Raw genomic sequence first — 22459 nt, 5'->3', positions numbered from 1 at the left:
GATCTTCCAAAACCCTCTATAACAAATGTAATAAGTATACATACAATTAGTATTTTGTCCCATGCAATCCTTCACTTTTTGCATCAACTAGTGAAACATTTCATAGTGCCTTCATATGTCAACTAACTAGTACAAAGGTACAATGCTAATATTGAGAAATGCACTTGCATGTGTTCTCCCTGATTACTATTGGTGAAGAGAAATACTCAGATAGTGCTGAGTCAGCATGATGTATAATTTTCATATGGTATCTTTTTCTTCATGGATCTAGTTCAAGAAGCAAGTGCTATAAATTTCTTTGCATAAGACAAACCATTGAAAAATATATCTACTATCCTTGCTAACTGTGTCTTTAAATCTGGGATCAACTCAAAATTGATGTCAGGATATATCATGGGTGTCAAGTAATGCCGAAAAGGCGGGGTAGAATATTTCTGATCTTAATCATGATGAACTAGATGGACAAATTTTCTGATCTTAATCATGGAAAATTTTAAGAAGATTAAGCACTGAAGATATCCTAGTAAGCCAATAGTTTCTTCAAGTAGCTGTTATCAAACTTTTAGACTGTAGTGCTGACAAACTCCAACACAAACAGATTCTGATCACCACCACCATATTTTGGGCACCTGGTGAGATATTTACCAAACACTTCCATAGCATTAGCCAAGTGTGAAGTCTATTTTTCATTTTTTTGCTTCTATAGGCAACTTGGTTTTAGAGTTTTTGGCTTAAACTGACGCACTTCGAATTTCGTGTAGAGAGTCCTTGTATGATCGTTTTAGAAATTTATCATTCTCAATTCTCATACTAGTAGACTTGCAGAAAAAATTGCTATAAAGTAAACAAGAGACTATTCATTCCAGAGTGAGATATAGAGATAATGCGAACTCAGGTCGATGAATTTGGATGATACACAATGCTTCCGAAAGGACAAACAAGCTTGGATTTTTATACAATAAGAAATATGAGTACAGCATAATTTTGCTTATTAAGTGGGTTTAGTGGATGATAGAGAGACTAAATTAATGAGTAATTGTCTTCTCATTTTTTTTTAGAGCACTTCTCTCTTCATTAATATAGGTGGATCTGCATCTAAATTAATATGTAAGTACATTAAGCTCAGTCCAGGGCTTACATTAAATATGTAAACTAAGGCAAAGTGACAATTACATGTTTTAATTAAATAATTTATGCGAACGTTGAGTTTAGTAATTTCAAGTTTGTTAAGCATAGCCTTTTTTCTACACGAGTGATATATAAAATGGAGAACAAACATGTCTGATACAAAAGGAGAAAAAACTGTTCAGAACATTCCAAAGCGTTGGCAGAGAGAAAAAGGGAAAAGGGGGAATGGGGAATTAAAGGTATAGAGATGAGATATGACATTGTATTTGATGAGAATGAACGAACATATTTGAAAATCCCTGAAAGCAATATTCTAAAGAAGAAAGCATAAAATTTCAATGACCAGATGCATATATTTTTTGAGAAGCGCGCATCATGCACAAGTTGTAAAGGATGGTATATAGTGACTTATATTTATGCACTGCATGCTTAGACATGTCTAAACATATCTTATTCAGGATTTGCAATTCTTTACTTGTATCGCACAATATGCCTCTCAACATTCTTGATATTGCACATGAAAAATCTGAAATATATTATGTGTGACATATGAAGTTTGACCTTTTTATTATAGTTATGAACAAATGAGCACTTTGTACAAACTCCAAACCAACACATTTTTGGCACACGTATTGACCAAGTCAACAAAACCGTTAGGATTAGGAGAGAGAACTAGTCAATATGAGAGTTGACTTCTTCATGACTATTGGATGATCGTTTGATATGAGATCTTTTTCTAAGATATCATATTGATGTGATCTTTTTCTATAAATAGAGGTTTCTTCCATTAAAATCACAATTTGACCTCAATTTTTTTCTCACTTTGTCGAAGCATTTTTGGTTTCATTCTTCTTCTTTCTTTTTGTGGTACTAGAATTGACACAAGTAGTCATATTGTGATAAATTTGAGAATTGACACTGGTAGCGATATTGTAGGAAATTCAGAAATTCGAGCTGATAGTCATCTTGTGAGTATTTTGAGAATTGACACATCTAGTCATAATGCTGGTATTTCTCGAGAATCTACAGTAGTAACCATATTATGGGTATACTCGAGATCAGTTCTTTTACTGCATTAAGAATATCAAACAGAGAATTGTAATTAGGTACAATGTGGTTAATAGTATATTTTCACATTTTAGGTAGTGTTAGGAAAGTTTTAAAGAGGGTGACAATTAAGTGGTGACTCGGCTACTAATAAACTTTAGTTGTCATGATGAATTGTTGCAAGTAGTGTATGACAATAGCATACGTCCAATTAAATTTCACGTTTTTTCTTTTGTTTTTTTTTAATATTGTAAGATTATAATTTTATACTCATTTGATATTGCTTATTAATTAGAAATCTGATCGCATCAAAAAATTGGAATTCGTCAAAGCTTAGAGATAATTAATCAAAAATGAAAACTGTTTTATAAAATCCACCAAAAGCCTAGAGAATACGACTCAAGAAGACTTACTGTGTCAAAAAAGCATTTTACCATAAAATTGATTCTAGGACTCTTGTATTGTGGTTGATGATTAATACCTACCTGCAGAAAAGAAAAGAAAACTGATTATTGCAATTTAAATGAATATTAGAGACATTTTTAGTATTTTAATTTTTTTCTCAAGATAATATTAATTAGAGTAAATTACACTGACACCCCTGAGTTTTAGTGAAATTACACAAACCACCTCTCACTTTTCTACACCTACACGACCCTCCCCTATTTTTAAACTTTAATTACATTGACCACCCCTGCATAAGAAAGAAGTGTAATCTTTTAAACAAAAAAAACAAAAAATATATAAATGCAATTAAGTTAAACGGTTAAACAAAACATGATATATTGTGTAGACAAGTCTAAATAATATACAAATCAATGTATCTTTATTATTTTTTGTTACAAAATGCATCAACAATTCTAAATAATTATTATTTAAATCGCTCTTATAATATAGTGTAACGAACCAAAAATAATAAAGAAATATTGACTCATATATTATTTCGACATGTCTCCACAATATATCATGTTTTGTTTAGCTTAATTGCATTTATCACATTTTTTGTTTAAAAGATTACACTTATTTCTTATGCAGATGTGGTCAATGTAATGAAAGTTTAAAAATATGGGAGATTTAATTTCACTAAAACTTAGGGGTTTCAGTGTAATTTACTCTATTAATTACAATTTATCACTATACAATTGCCACAGGAAAAACAATAAAAAATGTTAGAAACAAAAAAATTCAATGATATCCTTGGTTAGTGTAAGATAACCTCACACGGACAGTTACTATTTTACAAAATCAGATTTTCATACAAAGGATAATTTATTTTCTCTAGTAAAAATATGATATTTAACTATTTTGTTGAGTTTTAAAAAAAATTATAGAAAATATTAAATAAAACACTTACCATAATTTTATTATTTTAGTATTTAGATGAGATAAATTATTTCCTTATATAAGATATTTTATTCTTTTTATAAATAAGAGTAATAATGGTGAGAAACATAAACTCCTGTTTTGAGTTTTGTTAGCATCTCTATAAAAAATTGTTAGCAAAAGCCCATCTTTTATATATTGTCATGTTTTTCTTTATCAATGGTAATACTTAAAAAAATCATCTTTATATGCTATCATATTGTTTTTAGAGTAACTTATACTGACACCACCTGAGTTTTAGTGAAATTACACAAACCACTCCTCACTCTTCTACACCTACACAAACCTCCCCTATTTTTAAACTTTCATTGATCACCCCTGCACAAGAAATAAGTGTAATCTTTTAAACAAAAAATGTGATAAATGCAATTAAGTTAAACAAAACATGATATATTGTGGAGACACGTCCAAATAATATATGAGTCAATATTTCTTTATTATTTTTGGTTCGTTACACTATATTATAATAGCTATTTAAACAATATTTCTGTAGAATTGTTGATAGATTTTGTAACAAAAAATAATAAAGATACATTGATTTGTATATTATTTAGACTTGTTAGTGCATTGTTAGTGCATATATTATTCTCTCAAAGAATAATACTTCTACACGACTTATTGGACAAGAAAAAAATTCAATATTCTCTTTAAAACTCTCATCCTTTATAAAGTTTCACTCTTTTTAGTATCACATGACATATTTCCCTCCCCTCATATCGTTTTAGATAACTCTCCAACTCAAACTCATTTATTTGTTCACCTTAAAAATGTCATATTTGCTCTTTATAAATCAGTTTTCTTCAATTGCTTTTTTTATGACACATTATCATATGGCTATGAAGTCATGACATGATTACTTATGATTTGTTTGTTTCTTACATCAAATTTTATTCACGGATGTTGATATTCTTTGTTAGTGAACTATTTTTTTATTAATTAATTTTAGTTGGGTTAATCCATTGTTATGTATGATATTCTTAATTTCGTTATTTCTATCTTTATATATTTTCTCTTAAAAAATTATTTATATCAATCTCAAGCATACATTATTTTGATTCTCTATTTGAAAGGATTGGAAAACTAACTTTATGCTCGATTCTTTTGAGTTTAAAATACATATAATGTTTATAAGAGATAATGAACTTATTTGTGCTTAGGAATATTTGGAATTTCTTCATAGATTTATTATGTTATATTTTTATCATGTTACTTGGGAATTTAAACATGAAAGAATAACTCATTTTTACATTAAAAAATTATATATATTTTAATAATTTCATATGTTATTTATGTATAAATTATAATGTCGCCCCCTCTAAAATTATGGTCAAGATCCGGCACTAGTGATTTGTGTAATTTCACTAAAACTCATGGGGTGTCAATGTACTCTTGTTTTTATACATTTTAGGTAATGTCATACTAATTGAGGGGATAATTATATCATTAACTTTGTTCCTAATTACTTGTGATTTCACTCTATTAACAACTAACTTTCTCCTTTTAATCGATTGGTATAAAAATATATTACTAACAAAATAAATTAATCTACATATAACTAAAACTCTTTAAAGGTATTATAAAAATGACCATACGAATTTACTTACCAACAATTCTGTGCACGTTTCTTTATGCTGTTTTTTCTTGGTTCCCAATGTTGAGGCACAAGCAACTAAAAAATTACTCTAATTAGGTTCCATTGAATTTAACGTCAATAATGAGTTGTAACTAAACCCTTTCCTCCTAATTTGAGGTATAAAAATAATTTCTTCTTTCGATAGCAATTAAATCAACAAAAATCACGCAATAGTTATACACCATTTAACATTATTCTAGTTAACGAATTCCGATTCCCAGCATAATTGACTTAGGCTGCATAGACAAGTAGTATAACATATTCTTTCTTTGGTCGGCAATAAGTGTTTATGTGTAAAGGAAGAAGAGAAATTAAGCAACGAATCTTCGATATTTAGTAATTTTGGTATCATTTTTTCATGGTGCTTACCCCTAAGCATTCCATAAGAGGAAACAAAGAACTATATTCAACTTTTAAAAGTAACCTATCTATGATAATATGCCGTCATAGGGCAACCAAAAAGGGCCTACATGATCCCACTTCCCACATTTCATTTTCTCTTTAATATTTATATCACAACATAAAAATTTATATACAATCAATACATTATATAATATTAATTGATATTGTTTTTATTCAAAAAATAATTAAATATGAATGTTGGATTATTCAGTAACATTTATAATGATTTTATCTTCATTTTTTAGCTAGCTACTTTTCTACTATTTTCACTCCTCCATTTCACATATATACATAAAAATTAAAGAAGAAACGATAGAAAATAAAAACAATAAAAATTTCAATGTTAATATTTATTATACCATATAGATAAATAAATATATAATAGACCTCTAATGAAGGATTCTACACAAGGCAAAACCCATGGATTGTTAGTATTTTCAAAAGTAATAATCAAACGACGTCGTTGACGTCAATTTTCTAATACTACTACTTTCAAAACCCTCTGCATTACACAACGGCGTCGTTTTACGTCTTCTCAAGCCAGGCACATCCGGCGGCGTCACCGTGCGAATCAGCGCCATGTTGATCCCCTTGAAAAACGGGTGCTTCTTCACCTCAGCCGCGCCGCGCTTTGATCCTAGCCGTTGAGCTGGCTCCTTGTTAAGCAACAGAGATATCAAGTCCCGCGCGTGTCTCTCAAGCGCGGACGAGGGCGTGGCAGTTGGGAACGTCAGAGGCTTCTTCACAATGTTTCTAAGCGTAGCTTCGTTCGATGGAGCCGCAAACGGTGTACGACCGTATATTAGCTCGTAGATAAATACACCGAATGACCACCAATCCACGGCATTGCCGTGGGACCCACCTGCGGCAACTTCCGGCGAGACATATTCATGTGTCCCAACGAAAGAGCATGAACGAGCATCGACCGGTTCAGCGACAAATAACCGGTCCGGTTGAACCGTTTGAACTTTGCGGGAGCGGAAAGCCTTGTTGGAAAAGCAGGAGAAAGGGTTAATAAGTGGGCGAGTGTAGGGTAACGCAGGTGTATCTTGAAAGCAATCAGAAGATTGAACGGTTGGGATTGAATCTGAACAGAAAGAAAGATCGAAATCAGAAAGCATGATGTGACCGTCTGATCTGACTAACACGTTCTCTGGCTTTAGATCTCTATAAATGATTCCCAACATGTGAAGGTACTCCAACGCCAATAATACCTCGGCAGCATAAAATCTGAGAAAGAGAAAATACAATGGTAATTTAATTTTAGTTAGGTTTTAGAAGGGGGGAAATGAAAGGATGAGGTAGACTTTAGAGTAATCCATTTTCATAAAAGGTGTCCATTTTTACCGTTCGATTACTTGACACTTACTTTTAAGTCCATTATCATAGCTTTTAAGTCTTCCTTATGGTCTAAAAATAAAAGCAAATAAAATAGAAACTGTTTTGATTTTATTAAGGTTAGTTACCTTGCGGTGGTTAGGGAGAAGCGGTTGTGAGGGTGTTTGTGGCGCAGAGAATGGAGGTCTCCACCGGAACAAAACTCCATTACAATGCAAGAGAAATTAGAGGCGTCAAGTTCAGCGTAGAGCGTAGGTAGGAAAGGGTGATCGAGCATCTTTAGAATCTTTCTCTCTGTTTCTGCTCGTTGTGCTTTCTTCTTCATTGCGATGGCGTTTTTGTCCACCACCTTCATAGCGTATAAGCGGTTACTCACATCATCTTCTTCATCTAAGGTGTTGCGGAGGCGGCAGAGGTAGACGGTGCCGATGTCGCCTTGACCGATGCGGCGGAGGAGATGGAAGTCGCGGAAGGTGAGTTTGCTGCATCGGCGACGGAAGGTAGCGGAGTTGACGAAGTCGGAGGAACGGTGAGGTTTCAGAGAGACACTACTACCACTCTCCGGCGACGGTGGAGTGGGGAAGAGGTCGAAGGAAAGACGGGTGAAGCTGGTGCTGCAAATGCTGTCGATATCGGTGCTCATGGAGCTTCGGTCCTGCGTTGAGTTTGCAGTTTCAACACTCAGTTCAGAATCACGTACACCACTGTTCTCTAACATGGTGAAAGAGTTGAAACTGTGCGTTAGGGTTTATAATTGTGGAAGAATAGTAGCTATTTATTGGGTTGAAAGAGTTTAAGGTTGAGAGGGATGAAGAGAGTTATGTTTTAAAGAGCATGGGAAGGTGGTTGTGTTGTATTTATGCTTTCAACAACAAGTGCGAAGGTAAAATAAGTTTGAAGAGAGAGAGAGAGAATGGGTTTGTCACGTGAGAGAGAAGCACTGAAGACTTGAAGAGTGAGAGAATAGGGGTACCGGTAGAAATCCCAAATGAGTGGATCGAAGTAAGGTATGGGTGAAATCCAAAATCTAAATTTAAATTAAGTAGGGTTAAAAATAATGTTATCATCTCTAAATCTGACGAGAACTCGCTCAAAATATGTATTTCTATATATTTACATGTTCTAAAATTATGTCAAATATATATATAGGTTTTATATATATATTTATGTCTAATTTTGTAGTTTTACATGTATTAATCAGGTTCAGAGTATGGTATCAAGTATATTAAGTCCGAACTCGAATCTAAACCTAAACACTTCAGGTTTTCCTCATTAAATCCAAATTGAATTCAGACGGGTATTCACGGGTTTAATTTTTATTGTCATCTCTAAATACAAAAGTTGGTTAGAGAGGATTAAGATATTGATCCGTATCATTTATAAAAAAAGTCTTACATATCAATAAAAATATGTTATGTTTATTAACATTCATTATTTATTTTATTATTACTAGTGTGTACAGGCACTTCGTGCCTGCTGGTGAATATTGTGTGATACGACATATTCAACTTTTATATATTTCATTTTTGAATTAGAATGTATTTGTTGTGTTCAATGTACTTTATATTATATTTTTGTGTGTTTATGATAATGTTTTTTAAGGTGATATATGTGGTTAATTAATGTATTGGTGGTGATTGCTTAGGATTATATAGTTTTTTTGTAAAAATTAAATAATGTTAAGGGCAAAATAGGAAATGAAAATTACACCATTAAGGAAGTTATTTCAAGTTTTGGTTTTATATATAGAATAGATTAGTGTGCGTTGACAAATATTTGTTTTTGTATAGAATAAGGTAGTGTCTTTGAGTTATTAGAATGAGATACTAATCACTTGTTCAATATTCTATTTCACATTCCAGATCAATAAAATTTTAACAAATAAAATAAAACTGGTACATTTTATTTTTTAATTTTTTTTATTCATGTAATAATATTTGATTATTCCAAAGAACCGAGACACATGAGGACAAGTAATCACTATTCATTAGGATGATGAGGATGGGTGGCACGTATGGAGAGGGGTGATGCTAAACTTATTGCTATTTGTGAAATTACTGAAGAAGGGCCCGTGTTCTGTAAGGTGTAGGAAGCTTTTTTGGAAAGTTGTAGTATTTAATGCATCAAATGACGGAACGGACATTGTAAGAGTGTTCAGAAAGAGTAAATATCCTGTCAAATACTATAAAAAAGCAAAAGAAACAATAATATAATAAGACATTTTTATCTTTTAATATATAATATAATAATCTTTTTGTCATTGGAAAACATGTAAAATTTATATTTGCCGATCCTTGTTCACTATGAAATGGTCAACCCTATTCAAGACAGCCCAAATTTATAGTCTTTTTACTCTGAATCATGTATTGGGATTGGTCAAATATTTATTGTTTGCCAATATTTTAGTTACTTTATTTTATTAACATCCTATTATATTTTGAAATATGATTGGCAAATTTTAGATTTATGTAGTAGAATAAAAATTTATACAAGTTTTATTTATTATTTATAATTCATTTTTATTATTTTTATTTATAGTCGATGATAAAAAAAATATGAATGATAAATAATATAATAATAATATAAAAATCTCTTATACTATCCAAGATTTTTTTTCTCCAAATTTACTCCCAGAAAAGATGGTATCTTTTGAGGTCACCTTGCTTTTATACTCTACTAATTACAGTAATTTTTTTAATGGTTTTTGCATAAGCAAGATGAGTTACTATATTTCTATATTGATTAGGGTTGGAAATAAGTTTAAACCGGTCAAATTAAATTTTATCTATTTTAGCTCATTCATAATTAGTTCAGTTTGAAATTTAACTCGATTTTGATATGAACTATTTTTTTAGTCTAAACGTGACTCAATTGGAATTTGTGAAATATTTGGTTCAACTAGCTAGCCAATTCAATTGGTTTAATTTGTCAGAAATTCATAAATTATTTAACTCAATTGATTCACTTCGTCAACTTGATCATTTATTATTTATTTAATATGAATAAATTTAAAGGTTCTCTACATTTATATAATTGAGCTCACTCCTAAACACCTAATGAATGTAACAACATTTGACTCAACCTATGCATTACTCAACATCAACCCAGAGATAAACATTCACACTTTGACATGAACATCGTTCAAAAAATATAGAATACAAGAACACGATAATGTATATAAAAGATATTTGTATATATACGGTTAATAAAAATAAATATGAGATGGGAATCAATTTTTGCATGTTTTCTATAGTAATAAGTTTCATAAAAATATATTAAGAAACGTCATTTTCACTGTATTTCTCTCTTTACAAAAAATACCACACAAAAATAAACGAATCATCTTGTATTTTTGTATTGCCTAAAACATTTATCCCTTTCTTCTCCATCATTATTAAAAAATATAAACTCTAATTCTTGTTGATGATCAAGTGGCAAGTTAGTAAATTCAAAATTTTCACATTTTTCAAGTAGTCGAGACTTATATCTTAATATATTTAACATTTTACTTTTCACTTCATTCAAACTTTTCCTTCATTGAGGTATTCCTACAATTATTTTTTGAAAATACATTGAGACAAATGGATCAACTAAGCATGAGAATAAAATGCATTGACTAAGCCCTCCTTTGGAACTTGGAAGAGTAGAAATAAAGAGAAAGAGAATGAGATGAGACAAGTCGAAGAGAAATGATATATTCTCTCACTTGTTTTGGGGAAGAGTTTAAGGAGAGATAATGAAAATGATGGGGCCCCAACAAATTTCTTTATTTTCTAAAACAAGGGGAAAAAGGGAGGCCAAGAAGGATCATGATATGTTTCTCAAACTGTGGATCAATAATATTGAAGTAAAAACAAAAAATAATAAAAATTCTATTTTTTTAATTGACATGATATGTGTTTACTGAAACATGACATGATTTAGGATATAATTTGAGACAACAAATTCTTATAAAGGTAAGAGTGAGTGAAGTAAAATCATTTTTTTCTCTTTTTTTCTATACAATCAAACAACACTAAATTCTATTATATTTCTCTCTTTTTACTTTCTATTATCCTACATATTTATCTCTTCTTACTTTCTTCACCCACTAAATGAAACATAACAAATTTTCCAATTTTTTTTTTAATTGGAGATTAGATGTTTATAGATTGAGATAGACTGAGATGAAGTTTTGCTAGACTTATTGTCACATTTCAATTTGTTAATTTACGGCTATGCATAACATAATTAAAAAATAGAAACAAAAAACAAAAACAGCTTTGCTAATTGTTGAGTTACAATGACCATTTACTCCCTTCCATACAAAACTTTGGATGGTTAAAATTATACACTTAATTAAAAAGTTAATAAATAATATGGATATTGAATATAATTTGATTAAAATAATTTCATTTTTACATATTGGGAGTTAAATTAAAAATAAATGAAAAAATATGAGGTGAAATTGAACAATAATAAATACTAACATGCTTGAAAACTAAAATATTAATATGTATTAAATTTCTAAAATATGTAAAGATATGAAATAATATTAAAAAATCAAAAGTTGAAAAGGTTGAAGATAGGAAATACATTAAAAATAATGAAAAAGATTACAGTCCGTATCAAATTAGCATTTCTAGAACATATATCTTATCTCACAAATTGTGTCAATTCATGTATTATTATTTATGATTAGTTAAAAAATATATATTTAAATTTAAATTTTAATGATTAATTATTTTTTCAACTAATCACAAGTAAAGACTTATGAGTAATACACTTTTATGTGATAGTAGATGTATACTTTTTCCGCACTCATATCAAATGAAAAGAGAGTTCATGAGTGACATTATATTGTGTAAAAGATTCCAATCTAATTACTAGTTCTAGTAAAATTATGGCGCAGTGATAATGTGGATCGTTGTGAAGTAGTGAACTATTTATCCGTAGACATGAAGAATAAATTGAATATTTTATTTTTCATTGAACAAAATAACAGAAGAAGATGATGTGTAAAAGTAACTTAAAAAAACTCTATCCCAAAAGAAAAAGAAGTTAAAATTAAAAGAAAAAGAAAGGAAAAAAGGGCTTTCCTAACAATAAAATATTGTAACAATATTATTTATATTATTACCAATTTTGTTTAGAATATTTTTTTAGTACTATTAATGATATTTTTTACTTTATAAGTAAGGAATTAATTATTTTCAAGGTTCGTGATCGCTCCTCCCAATAAGTATCGCTCCCATGAATATTAGGACAACATAAGCAAATAATATTATAAATGACAAATCCAAAATATTAAAAAAATTCAAATGAAGCACCGTTTATGAATGAAATAAAAGAAAGAAAACAGCCACCAATATTCCCGCTATATTGATAGGCCGACAATAGGACAAAAAATGTCACATTAGGCAGCAACTAATCTCTACTCTAACATAAAATAGCATTAGTTTTAAACAATGACATCATGCCAACAACTTAGTTAAAGTAATTAAAAATAAAAAATTGCATCGTTCATGTTCTTTACGTATTCTCTTGTCAAACTATAATAATTCTTTAATTACACCATAGTTATATGTATGAACATCGATCAAATCCATTAATAAAACATTAAACATAATGGCTGCATCAAGAACAACTCAGATATATAAAATTTGATCTGGAATCTCAGTTCCTCTTCCTCGGTACCATAATAATATGATGTTCACGCCATATGTTCCCAAATTGTTGTACACTGTTTCTATGTTTTCTTTCACTTATTAATATAAAATTTGGTCTATTAGTGGTTGTTCATCTAACTACATATTTTGTCTCACCATATGATAATGATATTAAACCTCAATAATCCAGATTTAATCATGTGATTATTAAGGATGGTGATTCTTCATGGTGCTTTTCCCTGCCAGATTTTTTAACTTGGATATCACATTAAATTAGTCAACCGGTTCTTATGGCTTTAATCTTCTTTATAGCATAGATTTTCGGAATATGTTAGATACACATTATTTTTTCAATTAGACGCCGTATCTAATCTAATGTTAATACGACTTTTTTGCTTACTAGATTACTTTTATAGGCTCAAGACTTTTTTGTTTACTATTTTACTTTTACAGTGTTAGAGGCTCGTTAGGCTTTTCCAAGTACTCTGTGTTTCAACATTTTGTTTTTGAAGATGATATATTTCAAGTTTCAACATATTCTGATAGTATTCAATGACATATTTTACACGTAAAAAACTATTTTATTTTTTTGTGTTTCAGTGATACGTTTGATTTGCTAAAAACTAAGAATAAGGTAGCACAAACACTCTTACCACGTAAAAAACTATTTATTTGTTTGTGTTCCAGTGATACGTTTGATTTGCTAAAAACTAAGGAATGAGATAGCACAAACACTCTTACCACTTGTTTGGTTGTTAAATTGAGTTTGATATTAGACGAAATTCTCTCCATAAAACAATTCAAAAAAATCTTATTTTTGAATTGTTCACCCGCTTGATCATGAATAGAAGTCATGTGTCTCATTTCATTTGTTTCAGGTTCAATTAAAAGTATCACTTAATTAAAAATAAAGTAACATTTTCATATTAATTGATATAGTTTGATTATCTAGAAACATAGATACATATTGTTTTTGGAAATTTTTGTTCCTTTATCATAGGCAAAACTTTATCCAATGTAATTAAATTGTTGTATGTTGTCCCAAAGTTTGGGCTCACGATAGTAATTGGAAAACATGGGCCATGTAGTAACCCAATCAAACGGGTCCAATATCCCAAAATAAACATAGGGTGACATGCATGAATGGTTGATAAATGAAACAAAATAATAGAATAAAGGAGAATATGCTTAAATAGATTATCGGCTTAATGAGTTTTCATTTACACTCAAACGTTACTTTCATCCACACAAAAAAAAATTACAATTCATTTCATAAAAGTAACAGAAAAAACCAAGATGGAGTGTAAGCAAATTTTACTGGGAAAGAAACCCTCCTTAGATAGAATATAACATATTACAATTACGTGAGAGCCACAAAAATTGATAAACACATGGGTCGATAGTTTTTTTTTAATCCATTTTTCAACTCATGTAAATCGTTATTAAATTTGTGATTTTTGTGTGGACTGAAGACTGATAGAAAGAAACTAATGGAAAATACTTTATGTTTTAAAATGGATTAATCTCTGATTATCAGCGGATAAATGTATATATTAAAGAATTTACTTTCCTACATGAATTAAATATAATCATGTTTTATATACACAATTTAATCTAAGATGGTAAGCCTTAACACAAAATTAAAAGATTTAAATATATTGACTTCATGGAATTATAACTTATTAAATGTGGATCATTAGATAAAAATTATTTTGAAGTATAAATTCTGTTTTTAAAATGTTTAATGCAAATTTGGAGAATATAAACAATTTAGTCATCTATGTAGGATAACACCATATTCAAGAAGGAAACTCCCCACAATTCATCTACTATAGAGATGACACAATGGATCGTCTGACTCATTTTGTCTATACTCATAAACGCCCACAAAATTTAAACGTGCTCGAGCAAGTACGTATTATCTTAAGAGACAAATTACACTTCCGGCCCGTTTTAAAATGGATTGGTGAGTATGAAAGTGACTCACAAACATTTATGAATAATTAAATATAACATTATATTATAATTTTGTGAATCATTAAAGATTGTATTACATTATAACTTATTTAAAAAATATTATTAAATTGCTTGCATTAACCAATAGAAATGCTCATGACGGATAAATGGGCGGGCTAAATAGGTAAATGTGTATATTGAACCAAATTGCAACTGAGAAGTCGAAAATCATCGGAGAGTTCCATTATAACCGGAGCATGGAAAGAAAGAAGAAATACAACACCATGTTTTGAACCAAAACTTTAAGGCATTATTCCATGAGTTTTTTCTACTTATAGAGTTTTTCACTTTTCCTCTCATATCCAATTTGGGACTTCAAATAAACCCAACAATCTTCCCCTTAAGTGTGAGTATCACACACTCTCCGATCTACTTCCCCTTAAGTCCATAATGTTCCAGCCTAATACAACTTGTTGGACTAGACTGTGACCGAGGAGCCTCCAACTACCGGAGAGTTTCATTGTTATCAGGGTATAGGAAGAGTAAATAGTCATAAGTAAGACACACGTCTTGAACCAAAACCTTTAGACGTTTTTTCCATGAACATTTTTTATTTATAAACTTTTTCACTTGTAATTTTTTTCATGTTTTCTCTTATATCCAATGTGAGACTTCAAACTTAAATAAATCAAACAAGTTACCCCTTAAATGTGGGTACCACACACTTTCTGGTCTGCTTCCCCTTAAATCCACAATGTTCCCGTCGAACTATCGGCTCTGATATCACTTGTTAGACCGGACTGCAACTGGGGAATTTCCAACAACCGAAGAGTTCCATTATTACTGAGGTATGAGAAGAATATAGAGTCACAAGTGAAACATCACGTCTTTAACCAAAACTTTAAGTCATTACTATGAGTTTTTTTACTTATAATGTGTTTCACTTTAGCACTCATATTTAATGTGAAACTTCATACTTGAATAAACTCAACTGTATGAAACTTATTTGCACTATCTGCCCAAAAAAATCAGGCTATGAAGGCATTTTCATTGGTATGGTCCCTTTTATCATTTACAATCATGATATAGAGACTTTTATATACAAAACTTAATTTACCTAAATCAAAATTATTTTATTTTCATATCAAATAAGATCATATTTTACTTTCAGCAATATTATACACAAACATATTGTCGTGTCCCAATTTTCGGCTGTATGACTTTGTTTAGAGTCGCCACTACATTTTATAGTTAAAAATGTAGAAAAATCTTTTAAGGCCAGTTGCCTTGGGCTTTTGGATTTTTGATATATAGGTTGGGGAGTCGGTTACAAGGTAGGGAAGGTATTAGCACCCTACTCGTCCGCTTTAAACGGTACCCTTCATTAGAATATATGACGTTATTATTATTATTAAATTATTTGGTTAATTAATTAATTTAAATGATCGAAACTATTTTTTTAGTTAAGTCTGACAAGATTGACCCTGGTCCTACGTATCTCTATTAAGGGAATCAAGGTTTACGTAGTTCTTTAAGTAGAAAAAAGTTTATTGGTTGAGTGTATTTTAATTAAAAAATGTATATTTTTTAGTCAAAAATGTTTATTTTGCATGTTTATTTATTGGTGAAGAAAGTTTTTATTTGATTATTTTTTGTCATTTAATTAATTAAGAAAATAGAATTTAATCGATTTTTAGATTTAATCGGTTGACAAGAAACGGCGTAACGCGACCTTTCGAAGATGATTTGAGAAGAAAGATTCCTTTAGGGCAACCTTCTCTTCATCTTTGATTAATTCTCAAAATTATTTTTTATTTTGAAAAGTACTCGTTGTCATGTTTTATTTATGTCATTGAGTTTCTGAGTTATATTTAAAAAGGTGTAAAAAATTATTTACTAAAGAATTATGGCTGAATTGCATAAATTCATACAAATATAAACAAAATAGAGAAAAATAACAAACCTATTAGGGCTGTGATCCTACGCGGATGAGGATTACCGACGTTGTCCACGTGTAGAAGCTAGAGTGGTTGACTTGGACGTGCGCCACTTGTGGGTCTGTAGTTGGCTGGAGAGGATGGATGCATTGGTCTCACGGTGACTTGGCTGTACTGGATCAGTGCAGAAGGAGTGTTGATTCCGTGTGGTGGCGCGTGTGAGCTGACATTTACACCCTCATATGAATGGAGGAGATTTGCGGGTGCACGGTCCTGGCAATAAGCACGACATAAATTCTGGGTAGAGGTGCCTCACTTCAATGTGCACGCGTCTATGCGTGCAAGCGTAGACCCGCATGCGTGTCAAGTGCGGATTGGCTCTAGTTTCTGGTCTATAGAAGCAACATGATGAAGACTAGTCTAGTGGCTTGTGGGACGAGTGCACGGTTCTTCCAGTGGTTTCACTTACACCGGATCAGAGCGAATTTATGGAACTTTTTTTTGGAACCCCCAAAGAAGAAAAAAAAAAAAGCAAAAGCCCCAAACCTAATTCTAATAACCCTATTTATACTAAACTAATAACCACTTAATCCCTAAACAATTGCTAAATAAAAAATTATTTTGATAGCCCACTTCCCCCTTTTTCTGTGGGATCTAAACCACCCACCAAGTCATATTTAATTTGGTGTTTTTTTTTTGTTTTGAAAAATCTAATTAAATATATTTTAATTACTTTCTATATTCTATAAATTCCGAAAAAATAATAAATAATTATATGTGAATATGTTTTAATTTTTTTAAAATTATATTTCTGAGAAAAATAAAAATAAAAATTTATTTTTTGTTTATTTGGAATTTAAAATGGATATTTAGAATATGTCACTTATCATATTTATTTTATAAATTCGAATTTAATTATAAAAATTAATAAAAAATATTTTTAATTATCTTTTATTTATTTTATAATAAAATTCAAGAAAATAAAAATTAAATAATAATGAAATATAATGTTAATCCCTTTTTTTAGAAAAATGATTATAGGGTTTTTATGGTCTATTTTAATTTAATTCTTTTTCTTATTTTTATTATTTTTGAATTTTTAGCTAACCCAATCACCTAGATTTATAATACTTATCAACATAAATTTAGTATTATTATTTGTTATATTTTGTCTTGTTTACATTTCTCTAAAATGAAGCTTCTAGAAAGATGTTGCAAGTATTTTTTTTTAATTTCTCTGATTTAATTAATTATAAAAACTTCATAATTATTTTTATTCATTAAAATTAAGTAAAGTCATTTTACTAATTTTGTTTAAAACGTTTTGGATTTTTTTAGGGCTGGACAAAAAAATGAGTGTTCATATGTATATATATAATATAAAATAAAGGTTGTCTTAAACATGATGGACACACTACCACCTTTTATAGCTAGGTGACCGTGAAAAGGCTCAAATGAATCCACCGATGCAGTCTGCCAAAGATAGTACTTGCTTCAGAACTATGCATTTCCATTCAAAACAAACATAAAAAAGTGCAAAAGAAAATAATTCCCCCTCAAGGAACTGCCGATTCCATTAACACTAATACTGTTAATATAGTACTTATTATTGCATTCCTGCTTTCCTATTCTGAAGAAAGAGAGAGAGAGAAAGAGAGAGAGAGCTAAAAGTTAATATATTAAGTTACATACTTTGGAACAAGTCATTACTTGAAGTTAGAAGTTAGAACAATGAGAAAGAAAATATGGATTTTTTGGTGCCTGGTTTTTGTGGAATGTTATCTGGGTATGTATGCTTTCTTTCTCCTCCTTGTTCATACCAACTTATACATGCTTATATATGTTGTCTTTCATGGCAAACTATATCTGAGTATGCCTCTTGTTATTTGCTCTATTTTCTATGATTATTTTCTGAGTATTAAATTAATCAAAGGATAGTTAAGTTGGTGTTTCCCCTTCTATAAAGTGTTGAGTTTAGGCTCTAGAGTTTCTTGCTGTGTAACTATGCTACATTTTAGGACAACATTTGCATAAGACTTGTTCAGTTCAGCAGATCTTATTTTCTCTGTCACTTGCTAACTAGTCAGTAGAACTTGTTTCTTTCTTTTAAACTTGAATCATTGCAGCACTTAATTTTGAGTAAGTTCTATTTTGTGTGAACTTATTAGTTTAAAAATAGTTATGTTTTGTTTTGTTTCCCATTGAGGCAAAATGGTGTGATTGTGACTGATGTTAATCTTTATTTGACAGAAAAATGAGTACTGAGTCTTAACTAAAAAAACCATAGCTAGGAAGCATGGTTAAAGCTTATATTTGTATTTTCTTGCCAAGTGGGGTACAACTAGAAAAAAAAATCCTCCAAAACTTTCCAACCTCTAATTTTCACCTTGTAGTCTTGTGAACAAGTTCAAATGGAAACGGTGTTCTTTTAAACATGTGTTGAGTCACATTGTATAGTATTTTGATGAAATACTTATTTTGTCTCATTTGAGGCATGACTTGTAACCTTGATTCTTGGTTGATCTTAAAACCCTGAACCCACTAATAATTTTGATGAGCAAAACGAGCAAATGTTTTGGGGTGGTAAATGAAAGGGCAGAGAAAAAAGAAGGAAAAGAGCAATGCTGGTAACATACTTTGCTTCTTCCATGCCAGTCTCCAAATAATTAAAATTTCATGTATCTTGAACATAACTAAAGTAACGTTCCACTTGTTTTTATTCAATTCTCCTTTCCACGTGTTGTTTATTGATGGACTATAGGTAGCACTGGTGTGGTTTAACACTCATAGTAGAAAGTGTTCATTTATTAGTGTTTTTATATCAGCGGTTATAAAATAATTGTGATAGTGGTGTGTGCTAAATTAGTGTGAGAATATCATTTTATGTAATCATAAATTGATGCTATATCATATTATTTTCATGAAATAGAAATTATAAAATCATTGAATGATTGTGCTGGTGGTAATTATGTTTTTCTTCTTCTACATTCCATGCAATAAATTACTTAGCCATGGCAAGAGGAATAGTGGTGCAAGAGAAGGAAGAAACTGCAATTCCAGTCCAAACATTTTCACCTCCAGAAGGAAACACTACATTCATTGATGGCACAACATGGTGTGTGGCCCTTGCTGGTGTTTCCCAAACTGACTTGCAAAATGCATTAGACTGGGCTTGTGGACTTGGAATGACAGATTGCACTGCTATCAAAGTTGGTGGACCATGTTATGAACCAGACACACTTGTTTCTCATGCATCCTTTGCTTTCAACACTTACTATCAGGCTAATGGGAATTCTGATATTGCTTGCAATTTTGGAGGGACTGCTACTGTCACTAAAAATAATCCAAGTAAGTTCAAATATAAGTGTTACGGTTCAGAAGTAAGTCTCACTCGTTCTCCTAAGTTCGTTAGACTAATTATATTATTGTTAATTAGTTTTGAGATGAGTTCATTTATAAATAATGGTGATGAGTTCATTTATAAATAATGGTGATGAGTCTCGTTTTGATTATATAATATGTAATAAATATTCTTTTGTTGTGCAAAAATGTTATGTGGCTTTTGGCATTTAGCTTGATGAGTCTATATGTATGAATAAAATAATCTAAAGTACATATATTCTTTGAAATTATATTGGACATATTTCTTTTCGTAAAGCATAGTTCCTTATGTCATAGAGAGTAGTACATTTAACGCATTATTTGTTGGAAGCTTTATGAAAAATAAGTGCAGACAAGTCTGACATAAAATTAAATTAGACACATTTTTTCTTCATAAATAAGTTTGTATATGTATCTGGCAATGGAATCTGTTTTTCTTATGTTATTTTATATTTTCTTTTACTTTTTTTTTTGGTTATTTGGAGGTTACTCAACAATGGAAGCCTATTTTCTTACAAAACAAGTTATTCTTCCTTTTTGAAATTTTAATCTTAGTCTTTCAATATGAATTACTTAATTCTTAACTATTAATTTACACTGAACTTTTATGTTTATTTTCATTGCAGGCCATGGGAAATGCGTCTATTCTACATCAGGGTATGTGTTGTGTCATTGTTTAATTAGATTAAATTGTAATATCTATATATTTAGTGTAAAAGTTAATACATAATTATCTATCATTGATTTATATTATTTATATTTAAGAGTTAATGATTATTAAAAATGAATGACAAATATGCATTGACAGTATAAAAATTATTATACTGTCAGTACATATATCTTTTCTCTTTAGATTATCAAAATTGAAAAAAATCTGCCTGCATATATTTTATTAAATTAAATTTACAAAATTACTCTTTCTCATGTGCTAGATCTGTAGTTTCTTCTGCTCCATCCTCATTGAGAAAGCATAACCAAAGCTTCATCTGGTGGAAACTAGCCACTTTGATAATGATATCATATTTTGGATGTAACTATGGTCATTGAATGATTATGGACAAAATTGAATATGGAATTAGAGGAAGGTAGCAAGGTGTACTTTTGTTAGCATTTTTGTAATTATCTTCCTTTTGGTGCTAAGTTATTCTTAGCTTCCATGTTGGGCCAAGACAAGAATCTCTAATTGGATACAAATCTCTTTTCCTAGATAGATAATTTGTAAATTGTTGGTTCCTCTTGTTACAAATATTATCTAGATAATACCCTACCCCTACTTTAATAATGGACCTAAGAATCACTCTCTTTTTAACTTGCCCGATGTCCTATTAACTAGCTTCTCGTATTTTTTGCCCTAAGGTTTCTTAGTTTATATTAGCATTAGGGGCTACTTTCCGTAATTCCATATTAGGAAATGGCACCTTAACCCTATTTTTTGTGTACCACCTTAATACTAATAAATTGTTAAGAGGGTACGGTGTTTTTTATATTATATCCTTCACTATTCATATTTAATTGTTATTGAATTTTAAATATAAGTAATATAAATGATTGATGAATAATGTATTTAAGTATGAGAGAATAAGAACATGTTAGAAAATTAATACCAGAAGTAGATTGTAGGACTCATTTAGAATATATGATGGTTCACAGTAAAAAAAAAAAGAAGGTAATGATGCTCTTAATCTATGAGAAAAAATAAAATATTATAAAGTAATGTGTGAATACAATGAAATATTTGTTAGCCAATGATATACATTCTCTAATAGTATTTAGCTCCAATGGCGATTTGGTATTTTTACAAAAAAGTGTGGTGTAAACCTTTAATTGTGGGGTGTGAAAATTCAATATATAGTCGTAAGCATAGTTAACAAAATGACATGCCCAACAGATTTGGTTTTGCCCACTTTGAACCTATGGTCGGCCCGAAAGCCGAACTCAAATCTAGAATATAGTAATGATATTAAAGACTACCTAGCAATGAGTTTATTTGACTCAGTCCCACATAGGGATGGTAACAAGTTTGATTGGATTTGAGTATTGCATTACCTAGATCTGCCCCAGACCTATGTTGATATCTATGACTCTCTAGGTATTCAACGGATCTGCAGGTCCCACAAATTAAAAATAATTTATAGTAATTTATATAATTTTATATTTGTTTACTACAATCTTATATGTTATTTAGGTAATCAATAAGAGAAAAAATTATAAAAAATAATTTAAAGTTTTAAACTCATTTTAAATTAACTACTTCAACATTATGACGTAAAATTGATTTAATAAGAATTGTTTAATAAATATAATATTTTATTACACATATCAATTAACAACATAACATCACATCATTACTTAACAATATAACATACTGTTTAACAACATATTAATTATATTTTATTTACGAATTAACAATATAACATTATGAATTACTAATATATATATATAGGGATCCACATATTCCACATCTTAGGTTTAGCCATCAATTTTAGGAAAATCTGATGATATAGATCTACTCACTAATTCAAATCATTGAATTTCTCTAAAATTGATGGCTAATATGTGAAATAAGTTGTTCAAACTTACTCTTGGAGTAAGTGAATCTCTTTATA

The 22459-nt window shown here is 30.0% G+C and overlaps 2 protein-coding genes across 2 annotated transcripts; one reads left to right on the top strand and one right to left on the bottom strand.

The window, feature by feature from the left end:
* LOC109361707 (protein kinase PINOID-like) lies at nucleotides 5950-7861 on the bottom strand. Its single transcript, XM_019607234.1, has 2 exons — nucleotides 7060-7861; nucleotides 5950-6823 (listed from the first exon to the last, which is right to left on the bottom strand). Exons 1-2 carry the CDS (start codon nucleotides 7647-7649, stop codon nucleotides 6031-6033), a joined length of 1383 nt encoding a protein of 460 aa, XP_019462779.1. The 5' UTR covers nucleotides 7650-7861; the 3' UTR covers nucleotides 5950-6030.
* Nucleotides 18016-21062, top strand: LOC109361747 (glucan endo-1,3-beta-glucosidase 13-like). The gene is made up of 4 exons (XM_019607288.1): nucleotides 18016-18258; nucleotides 19482-19820; nucleotides 20480-20510; nucleotides 20786-21062. The coding sequence occupies exons 1-4, from the start codon at nucleotides 18204-18206 to the stop codon at nucleotides 20898-20900; spliced, it is 540 nt and encodes a 179-aa protein (XP_019462833.1). The 5' UTR covers nucleotides 18016-18203; the 3' UTR covers nucleotides 20901-21062.

Source organism: Lupinus angustifolius, chromosome LG12, assembly GCF_001865875.1.
Source record: "Lupinus angustifolius cultivar Tanjil chromosome LG12, LupAngTanjil_v1.0, whole genome shotgun sequence".
Taxonomy (NCBI): Eukaryota; Viridiplantae; Streptophyta; class Magnoliopsida; order Fabales; family Fabaceae; genus Lupinus; species Lupinus angustifolius.
The sequence above is the reverse complement of the archived record's forward strand: the minus strand, read 5'-3'. Positions and strand labels throughout refer to the sequence as shown.